Below are 23,274 nucleotides of genomic sequence, written 5' to 3' on the forward strand. Positions count from 1 at the left end.
TTGAATAGCTTTTTGTGGATATAATTGTAGTGCTAGAGAGTAATCCCTGAGCTGCCTAGGCTGGAATCCCCTCACCTGCTGTTAGCACAGTTAGTCTTTTTTTTTCCTTAGTGTATCATTCAACACTGTATTCTGATAGACCTTCATTCTGCTGCTGATAAAAAATTTCTCTAATCTTTTATGATCACTTAAAGTTTTGTGGTATAATAGAATTCTAGACTTGAAGAGAGAAGGGATCTGGGTTCAGTTTTCTCTTTTGTTGCTTACTCTGTTCATGAACAAATAGATCACCTCACTGTTCTGAGTCTCAATTTTTTCATCTGTAAAATGGATATGGTCATGCCTCAACTGTACCTTGCTAGGCTGTTGTAATGATCAAAGATTATAAAGGCAATTAGAAAACCTAAAAGGCTATGTAAGTATCAATTCTGTCTAGTTCCAACTTGAAGGTCATTTTGTGAATTATTTATCTCGTGTTTATTTTGTAGTTGGAGGCAGCTAGATTTCTCAATGGATAGAGCATTGGGACTGGAGTCAAGAAGATTCATCATCCTGAATACAGACACTTATTTGCTGTGTGACTGGGCAAATAACTTAACCATGTTTGCCTTAATCCACTGGAAGAACAAGTGGCAAATCACTTTGTCAAGAAAACCCCATGGACAATTTTGATTTGCAGTGGTCCATAGGGTCATGAAGAGTAAAAGAACAAGTTAACTTGAACCACTAACAATAACTGATAGTTACATTTTCTTTTTTTCTCTTTTCTCTCTCTCTCTCTCTTTTTTTTTCCCTGAGGTGATTGGGGTTAAGTGACTTAACTAGGGTCACACAGATAGGAAGTATTTGAGGCTGTATTTGAACTCAGGTCCTCCTGACTTAAGGGCTGGTGCTCTATCCACTGCACTATCTAGCTGCCCCTGATAGTTACATTTTCAGCATGAGAGTTTAAACCAGGGAAATAAGTAAGTGCTACAAATTAAGGCTTGATTTGTTGTTTTACTTTTTTCATTCTCTAGACTTTCAGAAAGTGATCAAGAAAATACTAATAATGATGATTAAAATTAAAAGCATACTTCTCTCCCTTCCTCACTCCAACTAGTTGCTAAACATTTACCAACACATAATGATGATTAAAATTAAAAGCATACTCCTTTCCCCCCCTCCCCTCACTTCCTCATTCCAACTAGTTACTAAACATTTACCAACACACTATTGTCTTGGGATCCTTTCACTATTTTTTGATACTTCTCTAAGAAGAAAGGGTAGAAATGGTGAGAAAGCTACAACTCAGGATGCCAGCTGTCCTCCTGACTTTTAGAATCTTATTTTTTGTGCATTGGGTTTTCAGATCATTTTCTGAATGGGATTTTTTTCCCCTGAGGCTATTGGGGTTAAGTGACTTGCCCAGGGTCACACAGCTAGGAAGTGTTAAGTGTCTGAGGTCAGATTTGAATTCAGGTCCTCCTGACTTCAGGGCTGGTGATGAGTGGAAATTTTAATAAAGGAATTGATGTAAAGAGTTCAGAGGAACAGAGAGGGTAAACAGCAAAGATGGGAAGAAACACTAGGTTGGTAAGGAGTTACCAAGAAATACTAAAGGAAAACTTCAGCTATTTCAGAATTTTTCTCCAGTCTAACTTTCTGGTGAAGCAGCTAGCTGACACAGTGGACCGTATCAGGCTTGAAATCAGAAAAAATTATCTTCCTGAGTTCAAATCCTGCCTCAGACAGTTACTAATTATGTAATCCTGGTTAAATAAGTTACTTAAGCCTATTTGCCTCAGTTTCCTCATCTGTAAAATGAGCTGGTGAAAGAAATGGCAAACTACTCCAGTATTTTTGTGAAGAGAATCCCAAATGGCATCAAGAAGTATAAAATTTTTGTTGTTCAATCTTCATAACCCCATGGACCATAGCAAGCCAATGTTGTCACTGGGGTTTTCTTGGAAGTGGTTTGCCATGTCCTCTTCCAGTGGATTAAGGCAAACAAAGGTTAAATTTTAAACTTGCCCAGACTCACATAGCTAGTAAGTGTTTGAGGCAGGATTTAAAGTAAAAAGATGAGTTTTCCTGATTTCAAGCCTTATACACTAGCCACTGTCAGCTAGCTGCCTTGCCAGAAAGTTAGACTAGAGAAAATCTAAGTACTTAAAAGTTCTTCTTCAATACGTCTAGTCTCCCTTTTGGGCAACCCCTCCCCAAATTTGTGTTTTTTCTCATCTTTGCTGTTTATCCTCTCTGTCCTCTGAACTTTCTACATCAATTCCTTATTAAAATTTTCACTCAGAAAATGATCTGAAAACCCAATTCACAAAAAAATAAGCTTTTATATATTAAGAGGACAGATGGCATTCTGAGTTGTAACTTTCTCATCAGTTCCATGCTTTTCTTGTTAGGGAGGTATAAAAGAATAAAAAGAAGAATAAAGGATAATAATAAAAGAATAAAAAGAATAATAATAATAAAAGGCAGGGGTTTGTTGGTGAATCTTGAGCAACTAGTTGGGATGAGGAAGGAAAAAAATGTATGCATGACATGATTTTAATTTTAATCATTATTATTAGCAGTTCATCCATCATTTTCTGAAATCTGGAGAATGGGAAAAAAACAAAACAAATCAAGCCCTCATTTGTAGCATTTGCCTATTTGCCTGGCTTAAATTTTCATATTTTCATATTCAATTCAATTCAAATTGAATTATTAGGAGTAGTTCACGTTGATGCTACTATATACTGGTTCAAAAGGCATTGGGATGAAAAGGGGTTAGAAGAGAAACAAAGAGCCTAAATAAACTACCACCTGATTAATTTGCTTCTGAACCTACCAGGCTTGGTACCAGTCAGGGCCAAGATTTGTTCTTATATTGGCAGAGTAGGAAGTTACTCCATCAAAAATTTTATTTTGCACATATTTTCATGTACCTTTGTAATATTTTCTTTCAATAGCAAATAAGCTACTTGAGGATAGGAACTGTCTATGGCCACATGCAAATAAATAACTTTTTGAATTGAGTTGAATTGAACAGTAAAACTTGAAGGCTCCTGAAAGGTCTCTGCTTTAGCAAATATCTTCCCCACCTTGAAAAAGTTCATGCATTATGTTATGCTTTTCTGGGTATTCCAAGATCAGTGGATAATTTGTTCCAATACCATATTCAAGAAGACTTCCTTCCTGCATTGAATTCTTAAAATCAATGGCTAATGGTTTTTCAATAACATCAGCTAATGTCCTGAGCTCTCTAGAAGACTTGTGTGCTAAGTTGAACTCTTTAACATTTTAAAACTCATGCTGGTCAATTCTTCAATTTTTAATTTCACTTTCTTATGTGTTTTACTTTCTGTATATTTGATCACAGTGCTTTGGGAAAGCCTAAGTTTATTTTTTTAACTTTTTAAAAAAATATAATATCAGGGCTCAGTTTTGTGTGGGTGTTTTTTTTTTTTTTTTTTTTTTAAACAATAATCAAATGGGAGGGAATGGGGAATCATAATAAAAATAATCAGGAGAAAAGAATTTGGAGTTAATATGCCTTGCTTATATTTCTAAGAAGAAAGAAGGAAGGAATTTAGTGCTGGCATAATGGTTCAATTTGGATGGCTGTGCCCTATTCCCGTTTTCATATGAAAATCAATTCAGCCTGGTTTTTATGTTAAAGAGGCAACTCCCTTCTTTGAGGGACAAAGAGATGAAATCTGGGGATGAAAATCTTCCTTCTTTTCTTCCCTCCCCTTCTCAGCTATTCCATAACTACAGCTAACATTCAATAAGTAAACTTTGTGTCTATGTGGGGGAGGAAAATAAGTTTTAAAAAATCAGATAAGACAAAATACCTGCTCTTATGTAATCTCTAGTAAGATATAGGTGAAACTAAGTGGTGAAGATATTGTAATATAATCTGTTAGTCCTGTCTATTCCTTCCCACTGGTTTAACAAGTTTAGAGGATTTCTAATTTTCATTCAAGAAGCCTGATCATCAACTCAAATGTTGAAACAACTGGGATTGTTTTTTCTAGTTCACATTTATGCTGCCTTCTCCATGAAATCTTTCCTGATGCTTCTAATAAAACATGATCTGTCCCACTATTTAGCCTAATATTTCATTTTCTTTGCACCTCCCTAATGAAATTATTATGTTATTATGTATTATGTTCATTTATGCATATTATTCTCCCTCTAGCTTATATGCTTGATTTGGGCAACGACTGTCTCCTATTTAAACTTTTTGTCTCCCTCAGTGCTCAACATAGTGTTCTGCACACAAAAGGTGTTTTTGAAAAATGTTTCTTAAAGAGAACTTCTCTTACTTTATCATATGTCTAAGTGACTGGAATGATCATGAACCTGTCTAAATTAGTAGTGACCCAGGGAATTGTTGGCATCCTCTCTGGATAAATGCATTCTGAAAATCCTCTTTTTTATGATATAGGATAAAATATATGTATAAAGGAATAATTATTATACATAAATACATGCTCACATGTATACATCTACTTACACACACACACACATATATATATATATGTATATGTATGTATGTATGTATAATTAGGGCAAGTTGGCTTAGTGGATAGAGCCCTGCCTGGAATCAGGAGGTGTTTATAAGTTCAAATCCAGCCTCAGGCACATTCTAGTTGTGTGACCCTTGGCAAGTCACTGAATTCTATTTATCTTAGTTCCTCATCTGTAAAATGAACTGGAGAAGGAAATGGCAAACCACTCTAGCATTTTTGCCAAGAAAACCCCCAATGCAGTCATAATGAGTTAGATACAACTGAAACAATGGAAAATATATAAACTTATGTTGTGAAACTATTATTTAAATGTATTTTTAAAATTCTATCCAGTTGAATAATCTATATTATTCCTCACAAAAGTTTTATTTTATCGCTTATCATGACATGGAGGTGATCTGCAGCTCTTGATAGTAATGAACATGGCTATGATGGAACATCAGGTTTTGTCCCAGGCATAGGCATCCATTTTCCCACCACTGATGTTCACTCCATTGATGTATAGCTCAAGCTCATGCTCTCATCTACTCTCATCTGCAGGATTTATTTGCTGCACATAGTAACTAACATGACCCTACTCTCATCCTGGGGTCCTGATACTATAGTGCCCTTCTTCTGGGGATCCACTTTCCCTCACTCTCAACCTCATTAGGAATGCAAGTTGTTCTCTTTGGGGTATAATCTGCTTTTTTTCCTAGAACAATTCTCCATGGTTGAGCTGTTTCCTGTACTGTCCCCACATCCAATATTCTTTGCATCACTTCCAGTTTCTAGACCTCCCCATTCCCTTCCTCTTTTCACATTGCTGGTGAAAAGAATTTCTGATTAGGAATAAGTCCAGGCTCTGGCAAGAACTAGCTAATTTTGTTTGTGAGTTTAATAATTGTCTATTATTTAAGAACCAATTTAGCTAAATTCTGCAAAAGTTTAACTACTTAATTATAATAATAGCTAACATTTATGCAGTGCCATACTATGTGCCTTAATAATTATTATTTCATTTAAACCTAAAAAAGCCCTATGAGGTAGATATTATTATTATTATCCCCATTTTATAAATGAGAAAGCAGAGGCAGATAGAGATTGGAATGACTTTTCCAAGATCACACAGCTAATAAGAGCCTGAGGTTAGATTTGAATTCAGATCTTCTTGACTCCTGAGCTCTATCCACTGAGCCACCTGATTATCCATGGTTTTTTGTTTTTTCTTTGCAGCAGTAACCTAAAAGGCCTGAAGGGTTTTGAGAAAGAGATACAATCACAAATCACATGAAATTCTAAAGTGCTGATTCATAGCATGAATCTTCTGTGCACTCTGTGACTCTCTGCCTTTTTAGGCCCAGCCCCATTAGTCAGGTAGAGATAGATTCTGGGAAAATAGAAGAAATGTGCATTTTACTGGAATTATACAACATGGATCCAAATCCTGCCTAAATAAATAAAGAATTAATTCTTTACTGCCTTGGTCTATGCTCTTATGAGAAAACCCTTCTGGGGAACGTTGGATTGGATCTTGCAATTCACATATTGCAGAAGGGAGGGGAAAATCTGGTGCCTTGTTGTATTGGCTTAATTCTAGTGAAACTCTGGTTAAAGGATTTTTTAAAAGAATTAGACACAGCAACTCTGCCAAAGTATCTCAAAGAATATGCTCTATGGTGACCTCTCAAAAACATTGGGGTGAGATCTGAAATTACAATAATAGCTAATATATATGTAGCATTTTAAAATTTATAAAGCATGTTATATATGTGTATATATTAAGACCAACATATATATATACACACATATATAAATTTATATATAAAAATGTGTGCATGTATGTGTGTAATGGGTATGTATATCATTTGACCACATAAAGTAGGTACTATCATTGAATCCACTTTACAAATGAGAGAGCTGAGGCTGAGAGAGGGTAAGAGATTTGTCTAGGTTCATTCAGCTAGTAATGAGGGATTTAAGACCAGGTTTTCCTGTCTTTAAAGTCACTCCTCTATCTCCTAAACCATATTTCTCACTGTGGTGGAGATCTATGACTATTCATAAGCTATAGACCAATGAACTTGAAATGTCCATAGAAACATTTTATACACTTCCTCATTATCTTTTCTGGAGTTCAGGGTAAAACTAGGAACCAGAGCTTCAAGCCCTAGGAGTATGGTTAAAAACTACCAAATTTAGAGATGTAGACATGGGCAGGACCAAAAAAAATGTTAAATTTAAGTATCTAGTATGATATTGTTGTTGTTGCTACTGTTACTGTTTTTATCCTTCATTTTTGAAGAGGATTAAAAATCTAGTGGCAAGACAGAAGTCAAGATAATCAGTTGACCTGGAATGTAGTGGATGATCTTGTGTTTTTGATGTCTCATCAAGCTCTAAACACTCCACAGTATCTGCTTAAGCTGCCATCATAGCTGTTGGAACAAATTGTTCTTGTTTTCTCATTCTGTAGAAGAGAAGTCTTCACATGCTTGGGATAAACACTCTTTTTATACTGATATAGGCTGAGGCCTATCAGTTACTCTCAGCCTGACTTAGCCTATCTGTGAAGATAGTTTTACCAAGAATGGCCGCTACAAATCCTACAACTTTTTAGAGCCACAGGTGAGAACTGAGTGCTAAGTGAAAACCAAAAGTGAATGAGTGGCCCTAAAAAGGGCTTGGCTCAGCAAACCTTCACATTAAAGGTGCTATTCCTTCTTGAACACCTTATAAGTAGAGTAGTATTGGATAGGCAACTGCTTTGGAGTCAGGAATTCCTGTGTTTAGGCTGTATGACATTGGGTAAATCTGTCTGTGTTCCCATCAATTCTCTAATATGGTAAGTTGTAGAAGTGGTGTTTGATTCCTCTCAGATTGGCTAAGATGACAGGAAAAGATAATGATAAATGTTGGCGGGGATGTGGGAAAAATGGGACACTAATATGTTGTTGGTGGAGTTGTGAACTGATCCAGCTGTTAAGCAATTTGGAACTATGCCCAAAGGGCTATCAAACTGTACATACCCTTTGATCTAGCAGTGTCTCTACTGGGTCTATATCACAAAGGGAGCATAAAAAGGGAAAAGTACTCACTTGTACAAAAATATCTGTAGCAGCCCTTTTTGTAGTGGAAAGGAACTAGAAACTGAGTGGATAGTCATTAACTTGGAAATGTCTGAATAAGTTAGGGTTATATCAATGTAATGAAATATTATTATTCTATAAGAAACAATCAGAAAGATGATTTCAGAAAGGCCTGGAGAAACTTACATGGTGGAGTGAGTAGAACCAAGAGAACATTGTATATAGCAACAAGAAGAATATGTGGTGATCAACTGTAATAAATTTGGCTCTTTTCAACAATGAGATGATGCAGGCCAGTTCCAATAGACTTGTGATAGAAAGAGCTATCTGCATCCAGAAAGAGGACTAAAAGGACTGAATGTGGATCATAATATAGTATTTTCACCTTTCTTGTTGCTATTTATTTGCTTGTTTTTTTTCTAATTTTTTCCCCTTTTTGATCTGATTTTTCTTGTGCAACATGATAAATGTGGAAATATGCTTAGAAGAATTGCATATGTTTAACCTATATTGAATTACTTGTTGTCTAGGATAGGAGCGGGAAAATAGAACACAAGATTTTGCAAGAGGAAATGTTGAAAACTATCTTTGCATGTATTTTGAAAAAAAATTATTATTAAAAAAAAGAAAAAAAGAAGTGGTGTTGATCTACATTGGTAAAAGGAGCTCTCTCACAAGGAAATTCCCTATATCAATGCAATCACAGGTGCTATGCTATCCCTATTCACACCCCCATTCCAAATCAATAGAACAAAGTTCTGAGTCCTATTGTATGACAGGGTTAGAACTGAAGAGATTGAAGCAAGATCACTGAAAATAGAGACCCCAATCCAAAGGTAGTCTTAGGGTCCAAAAAAGTACCTTAGCCAGGACGGCAATCAATGGAAGTGAAAATGTTTAGCCCAGAGAAATGAATGATTGTTCACCCAAAAAAAGCCTGAAAACATTGGGTTCTTTATGTGAGCAAGTCTGACCAAAAGTTTACTAAGACAGATTAACTCAGAGGTCAATTGGTTTTATACTTCAACTAAGATAGTAGACCAAGCAAATTCTGGGAAGGGACTCAAGATATTTTTTGTATCCAAAAAATAAAATAAAATAAAGGCATTCTTTTATAAATTCTTGTTCAGGGGCTTGTAAGAATAGTTGAATTTTAAATCACAGACATTGTATATCTGGGGTAATTATGCATAATAGAATCAGCAATGGCCCTTTTCTCATGATGTGTAAAAACAGGGCTAACTCTCATCTCACTGGGAAGTGAGGATGGGAAGGGAAAAGTAGAAAAGACCATCTCAGTGATAATCTAATCAGTTTCAATAGGATCATCCTGAAGATTACTCCAAATGGGTTGCTCTGTAAAAATAGAGACCTATTCCTGGGTATTATACACTGGTCAGTGAGCTCTGCCCCAGAGTTGTCCAATACTTACATGGAAGCCTGTATCCAAATTGTTTACTGGATCAATTACAACTCCACTCATCTTCCCCTCTTCTTTATTTCTAATTTTCTAACATTATGTTCCATTAAATTTTGGGATCAAAGTAAAAATCCTTTCTTGAGAAATGTTAAGATTAATATCACCAAAGAAAAATGAGCTCTGACTCTTTGTAAACACAAAATCAAGATTAGCTAAAGAAGCAGGGAGATTAGGTGGGTGACTATTATTTGAGGGAGGACAAAAACCTGTTCACTTTGTAAAGCCTATTAAACACAAAACTTGAAAATGGACCATGTCAATTCAGATGTCATGAAAAGGAGAAATGTGCAATATAGGATCACAATGGTCCTTGATGTTAAACATCAGGGAGATTAGCAAATTGAGACTCTAGATCCCCAAGTTCTTTCGTTTTCTCAACCATTGAATAGGATGAATAAACATGAAACAGGAACAGAATCATAAAATCATAGATTCCTAAAGTTGGAAGGGCCTTCAGACATTATTTAATTCAACAACCAGTCATCAAAATTCTTCTTAAAGAAAATTAGTGATTAGGAACACCTTCCCACCTTACCAAAGCAATCTGTTCCATTTGGAGTCAGTTCTGATCAATAGGAAAATTTTCCTCTTAGTTAATTATCTGCCTTCTGCAAATGGGTTTTAATTACTCATTTTTGATTCAGCTTTCTCCCTCATCTTTCACATCTAATTAGTCTTCAACTTTTGCCAATACCACCTCCATATCTCTCACAACCATCTCATTTGCTTCATTCTATGTATTTCAGTACCTCATTATTTTTTACCTGAACTATTGCAGTAAGCTTTCTGATTGATCGCTCTCTCACTATACAGTCTCTTTCCTCTATAATCCATCCTCTGCCCAACTGCCAAAATGACTTTCCTTAAGCCTAGGTCCTATTGTTCATCTTCCTTGCTTAAGAAGCTCAAGTGGCTGTCTTTTGTCTTTCCTCTGTTTGGCATTTAAATACTTTCACAATCACAAACAACTTCCAAGTTGATTTCATATAAATCTCTTTCTTGACAACCCTCATTCCATCAAGTTGTTCCTTTCCTTCCTCAAATTATTAATATTCCCCAGCCTCTTGTATGTCTCTGATTTTCTACATAAACTTTATCTCCACCTTTTCTGTACTAATAAGCCAGGCTCTACACAACTCTTTTTTTGTCTGGTCTTGTCTGGCCCAGGTCTCCACACCATTTCCCAGCCTGCTTCACTTCACATACTGCCTCTCCATGTTCTTCCTCTTCCCCAACCTTTTCTACTTTTTCTTTATTAGTTGTCTTCCCCCATTAGCATATAAACTCTGTTTTTAATTGTATCCTTAAAGCTTAGCACCATGTCTGGTACTTGTTCTATATATTTCTTGTTTAATTGTGTCTGACTCTTTGTGACCATTTTTTTTGGGGGGGGGGGGCGGCAAAGATACTGGAGTGGTTTATTATTTCCTTCTCTAGCTTTTTCAAAGGAGGAAACTGAAGCAAATAGGGTTAAGTGATTTGCCCAAGGTCATGGCTAGAAAATATCTGAAGCTGAATTTGAATTCATGAAGATTAATCTTCCTAATTCCAAATTCAGTGTACATTCATTGTGCACCCTAGCTGCCTTCTACAGTCATGACATTTTTCCAATTACTAGTGTCTCTCCTCTAAATTATGTTGCATTTATTTTGTTTATGCTTACTTTGTATAGACATATATATCCATATCATTCATGTTGTCTCTCCCTGAATGATAGAAGCTACAAGGGAAGGCACGATTTCATTTTAGCCTATTTTTTTTCCTCACCTGGGCAGCCCAGTGGAGGGCTGTTCTGAAGTCTTTGTCCACCAGTGTTGGGTCTGCCCCCTTCTGCAGCAGGATTTGTGTATGTTGTGGTTGGTTATGAAAAGCAGCCCAGTGAAGCGGAGTCATCCCCTATAATGCAATAGTTCAAGAAAGAGAGATTAGAAAATAGGAAGAGGATGTTTTCTTTATTTCAGAAAGTGTCAGAGAAGTATGAAGTTTAGGATGAGAGAAAGACTTGGATACCAAAAATCATGGTTGGAATTATTTGGAGGGTCCAGAAAAGTAGATTATCCTTTCCTCCCTCCCTTGTCCAACTTCTTCCAGTTATTTGCAAAATATTCAATATGCCTCAGAAGTTGGATACTTGGGAGTTCAAGATATGGTCAAGGTAAATATATCGTTGGACCTAATGTAAGGGAGACTTGATTTCAAATCCCATCTCACACACTGAGCTGAGAGACTATGAACAAGTCATTGAACTTCTTAGTGCCTTAGTTTCCTTATTTTTAAAATGAGACTCTATGACAATGGTCTCTAAGTTTTCTTCCAATTCTAAATCTATAATTCTAGCAAATCAGTGAAAAGATTTAATGGTGACTGGTTGAATTAATTAAAATAGAGGACATTGCTCTTCTTTCTCCTCATCCTAAATTAATTAATTGGATTTACATTAATAATGTGAACACAGGAATTAGGCAGAAAAATAGAACTATCAGTCTCAAGTTCATGCTATATGACATCAATATTGGGATGTCCTCATAATAGTTATATGAGTTTAGTAATACGTGTTATTATCACAGAATCATAGATGTCAGTTATAAAGGATCTTCGTGTCTAACCGATATGGCAGATGCCTTAGGAAAAGTCTATAATTCAGGAGTTCTCAAACTTTTTAAAAAGGGGGCCAGTTCACTGTCCCTCAGACTGTTGGAGGGCCAGACTATAGTAAAAACAAAAACTTTGTTTTGTGGGCCTTTAAATAAAGAAACTTCATAGCCCTGGGTGAGGGGGATAATTGTCCTCATCTGCTGCATCTGTCCTGCGGGCCCTAGTTTGAGGACCCCTGCTTTTTAGCTATGAGATGATGAAACTGAAGTTCACAGAGATCGAGTGAATACAAGTAAATTAAAGCCAGAAGTCTATTCCTTATCTCTTCTCATTCAAATACCTATTCTGCTATATAGTATCTACATCTCTTTGCTCAAAACAAGGTCCTCTGAAAGGAAAAGGCCCTATGAAATAACTCCTCCCCCAGCATACTCAACGTTACCATTCCAGCTTTTCTTCCAAGTGTTTTTGGATCCTGTTTCTGGTCACGTGTGACACATTACTGTGAGATGTTGAAAAGTTTCTCTTATTGGCTGCAGAACCAATGAGGCCTATGACTCAGTGTGTGTAGAAAACAGAATGGCCCAACCCCAAAGGGCTATGATTCATGTAGGACTATTTCTTGCTGTTTCCCCAGAGTTGATTGGAGAGATGTAGCTGGCCCCATTCACCTATTTCCAGTTTCCATGTAGCAAAGAACATGCTATCTAAAACAGATGTCCTGTATTGTCAAGCCAGAACCTGCCCCCTTTTCCTTCTCTCTTATTTTGGGTGAACAAGTATTCTGAGATAGATATGTCCAGGAATAGAAGCCATTGTAGATTTAAGATTTCCAGAGGTCTTGGGGCCATTTGGCTAGCTTTAGCAACTATGAAAGTGAGCTATTGATAAGAGAAATTTTAGCATCAGAGAGAGTAGCCACAAAAAAGAGGGCTAATCCAAGCCTGATCATTTTACAAAAAGGCATGTATTGGGAGTTGCTTGGATTATCCCAAGTCAAGGTGCTTTTTAAAAAAATGTGTAGTTAGCAGTCTTGCAAGCTGCTTTATGTTCTGATGCCTTTCAGCAGATTGTAACATTAGCTATTCATTATTATTGAATCCTGTTCTGTTAATATATATTTGTGAGTCTTTTATATCTATCATTTCTTATGTCTGTAGGAATAAATTGCTTCACTTATACATGATCCATATTATATTCTAAGTACCTTTCTCCCCCTCCTCCTATTCTTACTTTTTTTTTGGGGGGGGGATGTCCTAGTTGTGGACATAAAAAGAGTTTTAACAAGGTAAAGAAGTGTGAGAACAGGGACCCTACATCTGCTAATTACAAGCAAGCTCCTCTGAGGTAGAGCCTTTGTGCAAACCTTGGTTTCCAAGTATCAAGCAGGGAACTAGCTAGTACAGTACTTCTTGCTCCTGTGGTGATCCAGCAGCAATCTATTAAGGTTAAACATAGACAAAAACAAAGAAACAAACAAAAAAACTCTAATTTTTCCTCTTTAGTTCCTCCTTTTGAGAAGAACTTGCAAGGTTCATCTAAGGCATCTCTATGATCTTGTCTAACTCTAAATCTTATGATTCTATAACTATTTCAATAACATTAGCATTCTGACTTCTATTCAAGTGTCGGGCCTGAATGAAGGAGAAAGCATAGGTTGGGGACTTCTGGATATTTCAGGTTCACATAGCATTTGGATTTGACTAAGTAACTCAGTGAATTAATAAGAATTTATTAAATGCTTACTGAGTTCCAGGCACTGTGTTATGTGCTTAGATTATAAGGAACAGTAAAAAATAATCCTTGTCCTCAAGGGACATGTTCTAATGAGGGAGACAGTATGCAAACAACTTTGTACAAACAACAGGCATACAAAATAAATTAAAGGCAATCTCAGAGGGAAGGTACCACCACTGTGAGGGATTGGAGAAAGCTTCTGGCAGAAGAATGGAATTTTAGCTGAGACTTGAAGGAAACCAAGAAATCTAGGAGGCAGAGAGAGAATTCTGGGCATGAGGGACAACTGGGGAAAATGCAATGTCTTGCAGAAGACACCACAAGAAAGCCAAAGTCATTGTAATGTGTGCAGAGGGGAGTAAGGTGTAAGAAACCATCAGAATTGAATTTGTCATTCCTGATGTCCTGTTCCTTTTTTTATTTTTTATTTTTGAAGCATGGGATTCCATGCTTGTAGGATTCAACTTCAATGTTAGATTTCACTAAATCTTTTGAGAGAAATTCTTGAGAGCAGTTTGGGAAATCAATCACAGATAAGATGGCCTTATTCTATCTCAAGCTTTTCAGTCTTCTCATACCCTTTGTGATCCCATTTGGAGTTTTCTTTGCAAAGATACTGGAATGGTTTGTCATTTTTCTTTAGTTCATTTTATAGATGAGAAAACTGAGGCAAACAGAGATTGAGTGACTTGCCTAAGATCACACAGCTAGTAAATAAGTTCAAATCTGAGGCCAGATTTGAACTTGGGAAGAGGAGTGTTTCTGACTTTAGGTGTAGCATTCTGAGACTTCATATACAGTCTTTCATAAACTTCAATAGGACTTTGGAATTTTGTGCCTGTGTGTATGTGTGTATGTTTAAAGTAAAGTAAATTAGTTTCTCATCCTCTTATGCTCTCCACCAGAATTTTGTGATTTCTCACTGTTTACCCTGGGATTCATGGATCTCTAGGAGCTAACAACCTAAAAATGTCAAGAAAAACTTTCTTCCCATGTTTGGGAGCCATTTTGTTTCCCCTAGGCTAGATGAGCAAAAGAAACAAATCCCCTATATTTAACAATATAAGAACAGAAAGACGCTCTTTGAGTCAGCTGAAATACCATTATTATATGTAATATGGACAATTCATTCAAGCTCTTTGCCTTACAAATGCCTTTATTTTTTTCCCCTTTCCTCAGTTGCTGTTTATTATCTAGGCAGTAAGGTATAGGGGATAGAATATTTAATCAGCTTTCAGAAGACTTGGATTTTAATCACAGCTTTGTCATAAAGAAGCTACGTGATCTTGGGCTTTATCAGATTATCTCTCTGGGCTTTGACTTCCTCCTGTGTAAAAATGAGGAAGTTGGACCCTATGAGCTCGTAATCTATAGTCATTTTGTCTCTTCTGATCTCTTCAACCTCAAATGTGTTTTAATTCTGGTGAGTGGTTAAGGGGATAATCTTTGAGTGAAACAAATAGTTTCTTGCTGCAAGTAAAAGTCAAATGGGGAATAGCTGAACAAGTTGTGATATGTGATTGCAATGGGAATAATACTGTACTATAAGAAATTGCAATGGGAATAATACTGTACTATAAGAAATTGCAATGGGAATAATACTGTACTATAAGAAATAATGAGCTCAATGGTCTTAGAAAAACATGGATAGACTTGCATGAAATAATGAAGAGTGAAATGAACAGAACCAAGAGAACACTGTATACAGTAACAGCAACATTGTTTCAAGTGTAACTGAACAACTAAATTATTTTGATTATAAATACCCAAATTAAATACAAAAGACTATGAAGAAAGATAGTATCTACATCCAGAGAAAAGTATAGAAAGGTTTTACATATATATGTACATAACATATATACATACATACATACATTTTTATGTCTAATGGTAGCTATCTCTAGGCTTGGAGGGGAAAAGGAAAAATAAAAAATTTGTATGATAACTGTTATATATGTATATATATATATATATATTTGTAACTACATTTGCATATATATTGCATATATATGTATATTATATATATATATTGCATATATTTGGCAAGGTAATTAGGATTTAGTGACTTACCCAAGGTCACACAGCTAGTATGTATGTGTTAAGTGACTGAGGCCCGATTTGAATTCAGGTCTTCCTGACTCCAGGGCTAGTGCTCTATCCACTGTGCCATCTAGCTGCCCCAGTTTGTTATAAATTTAAAAGGAATAGCAAATTGTACATGATAGATTTGTAGTTTCATGTGCAATCTTTTTTTTATTGTTGTACTGTGTTATTGGGATGCTTGTTTTATTTTGTAAATTAAAAATAAAATACAATAAAAAGTGAGGAATGGTAAGGGGTAGTTGAAAAGGATCTAGTTAGAATCAGAGGACCTAGGTTTAAAACCTACCTCTGACACTACTCTTGTGGAACCTCAGTTTCCTTATTTATACAATGAAGGGATTTGAATAGATGACCACTGGCACCCTTTCCAGCTCCAAATCTCAAATCAAATTCATCAGATTAGTGAGCTCATTGAGGACAGAGATTGTTTTTTGCCACTTTTTGTATCCCCAGCACTTACCTGTTATATAGCAGATGTTCAATAAAATTTCCTGGCACATAGTATATCCTTAATTAATGTTCATTGACTAACTTGTAATAGCAAGATATTACTGAAAAGCTGATAAAAATACCAATTATTCCTGCATATAATTGACCAAAAGGGGTCACTGGATACGAGGAGCAGAGCTACTTCTAGTGATTTGGAGATTACCCATCAATTTTTTTTTCTTTTGGAGGTGGTGATTATTTTTTAAACAAAATGCTTAAACTCAGGGTACAGGAGAAAGAGAAATGACTTTGGAACCACAAGATTTGAGTTGGTATACCAGCTTTGCCATTTACTAGCTATCTGATAGTTGCATGTGCTTTCCCTATCTGTATTTCATTTTCCTCCTCTGAGGAGAGACCTAGATGACCTTTGGGGTATCTTCCAACTCCCAATTTCTCTGATCTAAGTAGGTGTTTCTGACTAAGATTAATGGCTGTTGACATTTTGGTGACTTTCTCTGGGACTCTCCCATGCAGTGGGTGTCAGAAGCTTTTAGAGTCAAATGCTGGCACTCACAGAGGTTTATATTATCAGAATAGCATTGACTCAAAGAGTCATGGGTAAAAGATGTATATAATCAGGAAGATAATTCCACAGGAGCAGGAGGTTCTTGAGAGGAGTTAATGGATCATAAATTGAAAACTGAGAAGGACGTTCGAGGTATTCCAGTTCAACTCCCTCTTCTGCTGCTATTGTTCAGTTTCATCTATCATGATCCCATTGGGATTTTCTTACTAAGGATACTAGCTTGGTGTGTCATTTCCTTCTCCAGCTCATTTTACAGATGACAAAACTGAGGCAAACAGGGTTAAGGGACTTGTCCAGGGTCACATAGCTAGTAAGTGTCTGAGGCTGGATTTGAGTTTTCTTAACTACAGGCTCAGAACCCTATCCATTGTGCTACATAGCTGCCCTTCTGATTTTACATAGTTGCTTTCATGCCATCTCTCCCATTAGACTGTGAGGTCTCTGAGATCAAAAAATGTCACCTGCCTTTCTTTAGATCTGGAGTGATTAGCACAGTGCCTAGCATATAGTAGGTGTTGGATAAATGCTTATTAATTAACTGATAAAGGGATGTGGCAAAGTAATAAGTAGAAGAAACTAAATTGGACCTTAGACCTGCTGACTCCAAACCAACTATCTCCTCTTTCCCCACAGAGCCAAACTCCCTCATTTAATCTCAAACCGTTTTCTGATTTATGCAGTCCAAATTATGACCTAGACCCATAATCATGCTGCATTCATGGTATTTGTTTGTTTGTTTTTGCAGAAGAAGAAAGGGTCAAGTGGTCTTTCTAAAATTAAGTAATTTAACTCTCTAAGCCAGTGTTTTTAGTTGAAATTTCAAGCTCTTGAAGAGGCCCATTTCCTTCAATATATTCTCAGAAGTTTTTTTTTTTTGAAATTCAAATCAACAATAAGTTCATGTTTGAACCTGAAACCTGATAAGGTGCTTATGTGTTTTAAGTTTCAGATAGCATTTTCCTGTAGCTATGCTGAGATGCACCAGGAAGAATGTGTGATGTGGCAGGTCGCTGAGTGCATCATGCCTCGGCAAACACTTGGGGTGTGGTTAAGAGAGGAACAAAACAATCTGAGAATAGTGGTTCAGCTTGCCTCCTTTTCCTGTCAGATTTGTTTTCATAGTAAAATAATCCTGAGGAAGTACCCTGGGAATAAAGGGTGAATCAAATATAGTTGTCTCTATAGTAGTAACTCTTTTTGGATAGATGGAGTAAATGGAATTCTCCAACATTTGATACAACAGGCATCAGAAAAAAATGGTTTTCAACCTGCCAAATGGCTACAATTTATCAGGAAAATTGTTGAATTCATTTGTTCTCTTTGTGATGGAGATTCTTCGCTATATTCGAGGGTGGAAAATGATAATCAAGAACTAGAAATGGACTTTGAATTAGTAGTTCTATGGGAATGTCTATTAATAGCCATCATATAAAAATGAAACAGAAAAAACTCAAATTTTACTAATTCCTTGATAAAACAGGAATAAATTACACACACACACACACACGTGTGTGTGTGTGTGTGTGTGTGTGTGTGTGTGTGTGTGTGTAAAACTTGGCACCTTATGAGAGGCAAGGCCTCCAAATGATAAAAAAAAGTCATTGATAGGCCAGAAAGCTTGTGAGCGAAGATCAGGGAGGAATTTATCTGTGACTTTCCAATGGGGGCAGAAAGTAGGCCGTTTGATTCTTTCCTATTAAATAATCAAAGGATTCTCTCATCTCAATAGTCTGAGGGATAACAACCTATTTCTCTCTATCTATCCACTGAGACTTTAGTTCATATTTTCTTACTTTAGTGAGTCCACCTTACATTCTATAACCCTTTCTCACTTTTTCTTAGTAGGATTTTGGCTGTTCACTGTCATCTATCATTTTTTCCAAGTGACCAGCCCATAGAATTCCTTGATGATGTTCTTAAGTACCATTTTTGGGGGTCTCTCCATTATATATAGCAGGCTGGTCAAACCCAACATAAGCCTTTCTGTTGCCCTCTATGTTGCCTTTCTCTTTCAACTAATTCTTAATGAATAGGTGCTAATTTTAGTTGTTTCTATGTTTTGGGGTGGGCAAATCACTTAATCTTGTTTACCTCAGTTTTTGCATCTGTAAAATGAGTTGGAGAATGAAATGGCAACATACTCTACTATCTTTGCCAAGAAACCCTCAAATGGTGTCCCAAAGAGTTATAGATATGACTGAAACAGATTAACAACAATATGATTTTGAGGGAGAATAAATAAATGCTCACCATACCTGTAAGTTTTGGTAATCTCATGAAATATCTCAATAGACCTGCCTTTGTTACTACATAAAAGATTACTTTATTAGGGAGTGAGAGATATGTTAAGGCATATTTTTCTCTTTTCTTCCTCTCTACTAATTTTTGTTCAATGTAATTTTAATCAAGTTATGTCTGTGCTAATTGCCTCTTTGCTTTTTGGAGGCAGGGTGATGTCAAAAAAAGAATATTGGATTTGGGAATCTGGATTGAAATCTTGGTTATATGATTTTGGCCAGGTCACTTCACTCTGGGCCTCCATTTCCTTATTTATAATATGAACGTCTTCATAGGATTATAGATTTAAATGAAGAAGATACCCTAGAGGTCAACTAACTCTAACCTTCTCATTTTACAACTGGGGAAACCAAGATAATTACATTTAAAAGAAGTTAAATGACTTGTCCATGGTCAGTCACATAGATAGGAAATATCAAGTCTGGGGTTCTAACCAAAGTTCTTTGATTCCAAATCCAGGGTTTTTTCCTAGGCTGCCTGGGGACTGAATAGTCTTTAGATCCCTCTCCATCTCTATGTCCTGATTTGACTGATGCTACCATATTTATCTGCTATCACATGATAAGGGGGGAAGAACATATATAAAGAAGTCAGGGGATCTTGGCTCTAGATCTGGTTCTTCAATTAACTAGCTGTACATCTTTGAACAATTATGATAATAACAACAATAATACTCTTGGTTCCCTTCTAATTCTCCTATTCTATGATACATTGTAGGTCAGTACTCCTTGTTAAATTATTCTCTTAAAATAATTTGGCCCATACATCTTGATTTAGGTGTGTGCTTTCCTTTTCCTGGTAATTATAATAACAGCACACATTAGTGTGTCATCCTTTTCCTTCCTTTCTCTAATTTCTTTGGTTTAGCTTCATTTATTCCTTGTTATTTTGAAAGTAAGAAACAGATATAATCTTTAACTGCAAAAGTGTTCACCTTTCTTGTGCAAAGGAGACTATTCTTGCTTAGAAAAGACAGGGGAAATGAGATGAATGGAAATGAAGATAGGGAAAGTTAGAACTGATGAGGGTGGAAGAATTGTTTTTTACAAAATACTGAGAAGCCAAGAAGGAAATGTGTAATGTGGAAAATGAAATCCTGGGTGTGTCCTTTTTGAGACTGAATTGTCTTTATTTCCAAATGGCAAGAGGACTTCCATGAATTCCTAAGTCTAGCAATTTTCTCCTAATTATCTCACATTGAAAATGACAAGAGTGAAAAGGATAGAGCAGAACTATCATCAAATGGACAAGGTCCTCAACTATTCTTAGGAATTGCTTCAGAACCTAATGAAGAGGGAGTGACAGGAATATTAGATTTCTCTAAGTCAAGAGAAATAAACTGCATGTTTTAGAGGTTCTCTGAAGTGCTGAGTATGCTCATAGAGTAGTTAGAATGCTTCAATCAGCACATACATATCCGTCTTTGTAGAAAAGTTCTGTGTCTGAGAAAGGGAGAGAACCTGAAGGCCTTTCCCTGTTGGCCTTAGAGTGTGATGCAATGGAAAAAAATACTGGGCTTGGAGGCAGGAGATGTGGACTCAAATCCGAGAGAGAGAGAGAGAGAGAGAGAGAGAGAGAGAGAGAGAGAGAGAGAGAGAGAGAGAGAGAATTGAAAACAGAGACAGAGACATAGGACCAATAACATCACAGAGTGATATCTTGACTTTCATTTGAATTGGATTTAAATGAGACAGAGTTGCATAAAGTTGTCAGCCTTACTTTCTCTACCAAAGTTATCAAAGTCCTTTAACAAATGGAGATAGCCTGGGATGCAGTGGATGACCTTGGCATCTTCAATGGCTGACCAAAATTTAAGTGCTCTACAATGCCTGCTTTAGCTGCCTTCATAACCACTGGAACAAAATGTTCTCATCTGCCCATTTCTCCAGAGGAAGACTTCATAAGTTTGATGTAGATACCTCTCTAATTCATCAACAAATTTGAAGCATGTCAATTACTTTCAACCTAATTTAGGCCATTCTTTAAGATTATTTTACTAGGGTTTTGCCTCTGTGAATGCTATGGTTTCTTAGAGTCATAGGTGAGAGTTGGGTGAAGGTGGATCCCAGGAATGGAGAAGCATCCCTGAAAAGGGCTCAGCAAGACCTAACACCAGAAGTACTAGTCCTCCCTGAATACCCTATAAACCCCACTGAGCCAATATGTGACAATTGCAGGAAAGTACATGCTAATTCTAATTAGCATTCATATGGACACATAAACACTGACACCCTAGTTTGTTGGCAAAGTTGCTGAAATCAAGAAAATCAGAAGATTTGGACTTCTGTTTACTTTTGGGCTACCTAGCTCCCCTAGCTACTGTCAAGTACCAAGTCTTTCTCACAACCACTCTATGAGATACTGAATGCCAGCATCATTATTCTCATCCTATATGTGAAGAACTGTGACATAGAGCTGATGGCAATTATTCCAGGTTATAGAGCCAACTCAGATTTGAACTTGCCTCTGAGTCTAGTGTTTTTTCCCCTTCACCACATGGTCTGTGGCATGTGAGAGCAGTAAGGACAAAATTTTAAGAGCAGAATCACAAGAGAAATGAAATTATTGAGTAGGTCCTTTTAACTCTTAGTGAATAGACAACTCATGCTAAATAAGATTGACTCACCTCATTATCCTGGTGATTTATTTCACTGAGATTGGACTGCTGAAGGAGCACTGTTAATAGTCTGTAAGGAAAAAAAAATAAAACAGATAATGATAAGTCAATATACTGAAGAACAAACTGGGTATTGTGCTTTCAGAATCTGTTCCAACATGGCACTGAAAGACAAATTGAGTTAAAAACAAAACTAGGGAGTATTTCTCTACTTTTGGGGCCCTATTTGTATACTTAAAAATAAGGGTGTGAACAGTGCAGGCCAAGATGAGGACAGTGTTGGGCTGTAAATTGTATGACACAAAAACCAATTGCCTGGAATTTGTGAGTGATTTAGTCATAATGGCCGATCCCTCAGATTCTTGTTTTTATAGCAAATTGTACACAAAGGGATTTGCAATTTCATGTGCAATAATCTTTTTTTTATTATGTTAAGGAAGTGCTTGTTTTATGTCATACATTAAAAATGAAATTAATAAAATTATTTTAAAAGACTGGAAAAAAGATATTGAGGTTGCTACATGGATAGGGCTACATTTTAAGTGAATACAATGTGCATTGTTGTGTTCAAAACTAAGAGATTTCTCTGATGTCAGAGGCAGTCATGTATTTCTAATTCAGAATTTCTATGGGGCTCCACACTACAAATTCAGCCAATGATGAGAAACACAATATATCACATTTGATTTGGACCTAATAGGCTGAAGAGTTAGAACACTGCAAAAATTGTATGTAGTGAGTACTTTTACTTGGTGTCTCTTTTCATTTTTAAGAGTGGTATAGTCCTAAGAGTACACGCAGCCTCCTGGGTAGAATAGTTAAAAAGGATGGCAAGAAATGAATGTACTTTCCTCAAATAGTCATCACTGAACCCTTGTACAAGCTCCAGGTGGAGTGAATTTACTGCTAGTTGTGGTGGTTGATAATAGAGAGCTGGTTTATATAGTCAGCTGATTGATCTCAATGGACTTAGGTCAGTGTTCTCACCATGTCTTTAGTGATATAGCAAAGAATAGAATTAATTGTGACTCCTGGCCACAGGACTTGGTCACTTATTTCAGTAGTTCTATGGAGAAGGAGTTTGACAATTGCAGTACAGTTACACAGTTGATTGCTGGAAAAGATTCAAATATGGTGGAAAGCATCCCGTGGTGTTTAAGTCTGTGGCTTGATGATAACCTTGGACTTCAGATAGATTAGAGAAGATTTTAAAACAAGAACTTGGACAATTTCATAAACAATAAATAGTTTCATAAACAGATGAGTTAGGGAGGATTTTAAAACAAGAACTTGGACAATTTCATAAACTTGGCAAACTGTATCAGAGTAAAATGTGTTCTGTCACCTGTAACATAACCCAGTCTCTAACTTTTTCTGAGGATTAATTCCTTTAAGCAGTCTTAAAGCTGCCAATTTGTTTTTGGAACCACATTAGACTGTGTCTCATTGAATAGGACTGGAAGATTTGGTTTTGTAGACACATGCTGTCATTAGTGAAAGGCATAGATGAAACACTTCTTCATGTCCTCTTCAACTCCAATTGTCATTTGTCACCTAACAGCTTGGTGCTATCTTAACACAGACTAATGAAAACCATAAAAGTCCCAGAAACTACTGGAGTGGTTGACCAAACAATTTGATAATTCTACTGAAGATAGTGATTGAAATGAATAGTTTTCCATTTCTGTTATTTGTGGAGACCAAAGTGGCCAAATCTAATATCAAATTTTAATTAATTGTACTATACACAAATTTGACTTGAGAGATATCACTGATGCTTGGTTGGATGAAACCCATGACTGGGTCATGACTAGATGGGTATACTTTATTTGAAAAGCACATGA

The 23,274-nt window shown here is 36.3% G+C and overlaps 1 protein-coding gene across 1 annotated transcript in view; it reads right to left on the bottom strand.

The window, feature by feature from the left end:
• Window positions 1-23,274, bottom strand: part of ANKRD55 (ankyrin repeat domain 55) — an 87,619-nt gene that overhangs the window by 21,787 nt on the left and 42,558 nt on the right. Inside the window, exons 5-6 of the mRNA XM_051971186.1 lie at window positions 21,440-21,500; window positions 10,830-10,958 (exon numbers count right to left, since the gene is read on the bottom strand). Coding sequence (XP_051827146.1) covers window positions 10,830-10,958; window positions 21,440-21,500 — 190 coding nt within the window. The remainder of the gene's footprint in view (window positions 1-10,829; window positions 10,959-21,439; window positions 21,501-23,274) is intronic.

This window comes from Antechinus flavipes, chromosome 1, assembly GCF_016432865.1.
Source record: "Antechinus flavipes isolate AdamAnt ecotype Samford, QLD, Australia chromosome 1, AdamAnt_v2, whole genome shotgun sequence".
Classification (NCBI taxonomy): domain Eukaryota; kingdom Metazoa; phylum Chordata; class Mammalia; order Dasyuromorphia; family Dasyuridae; genus Antechinus; species Antechinus flavipes.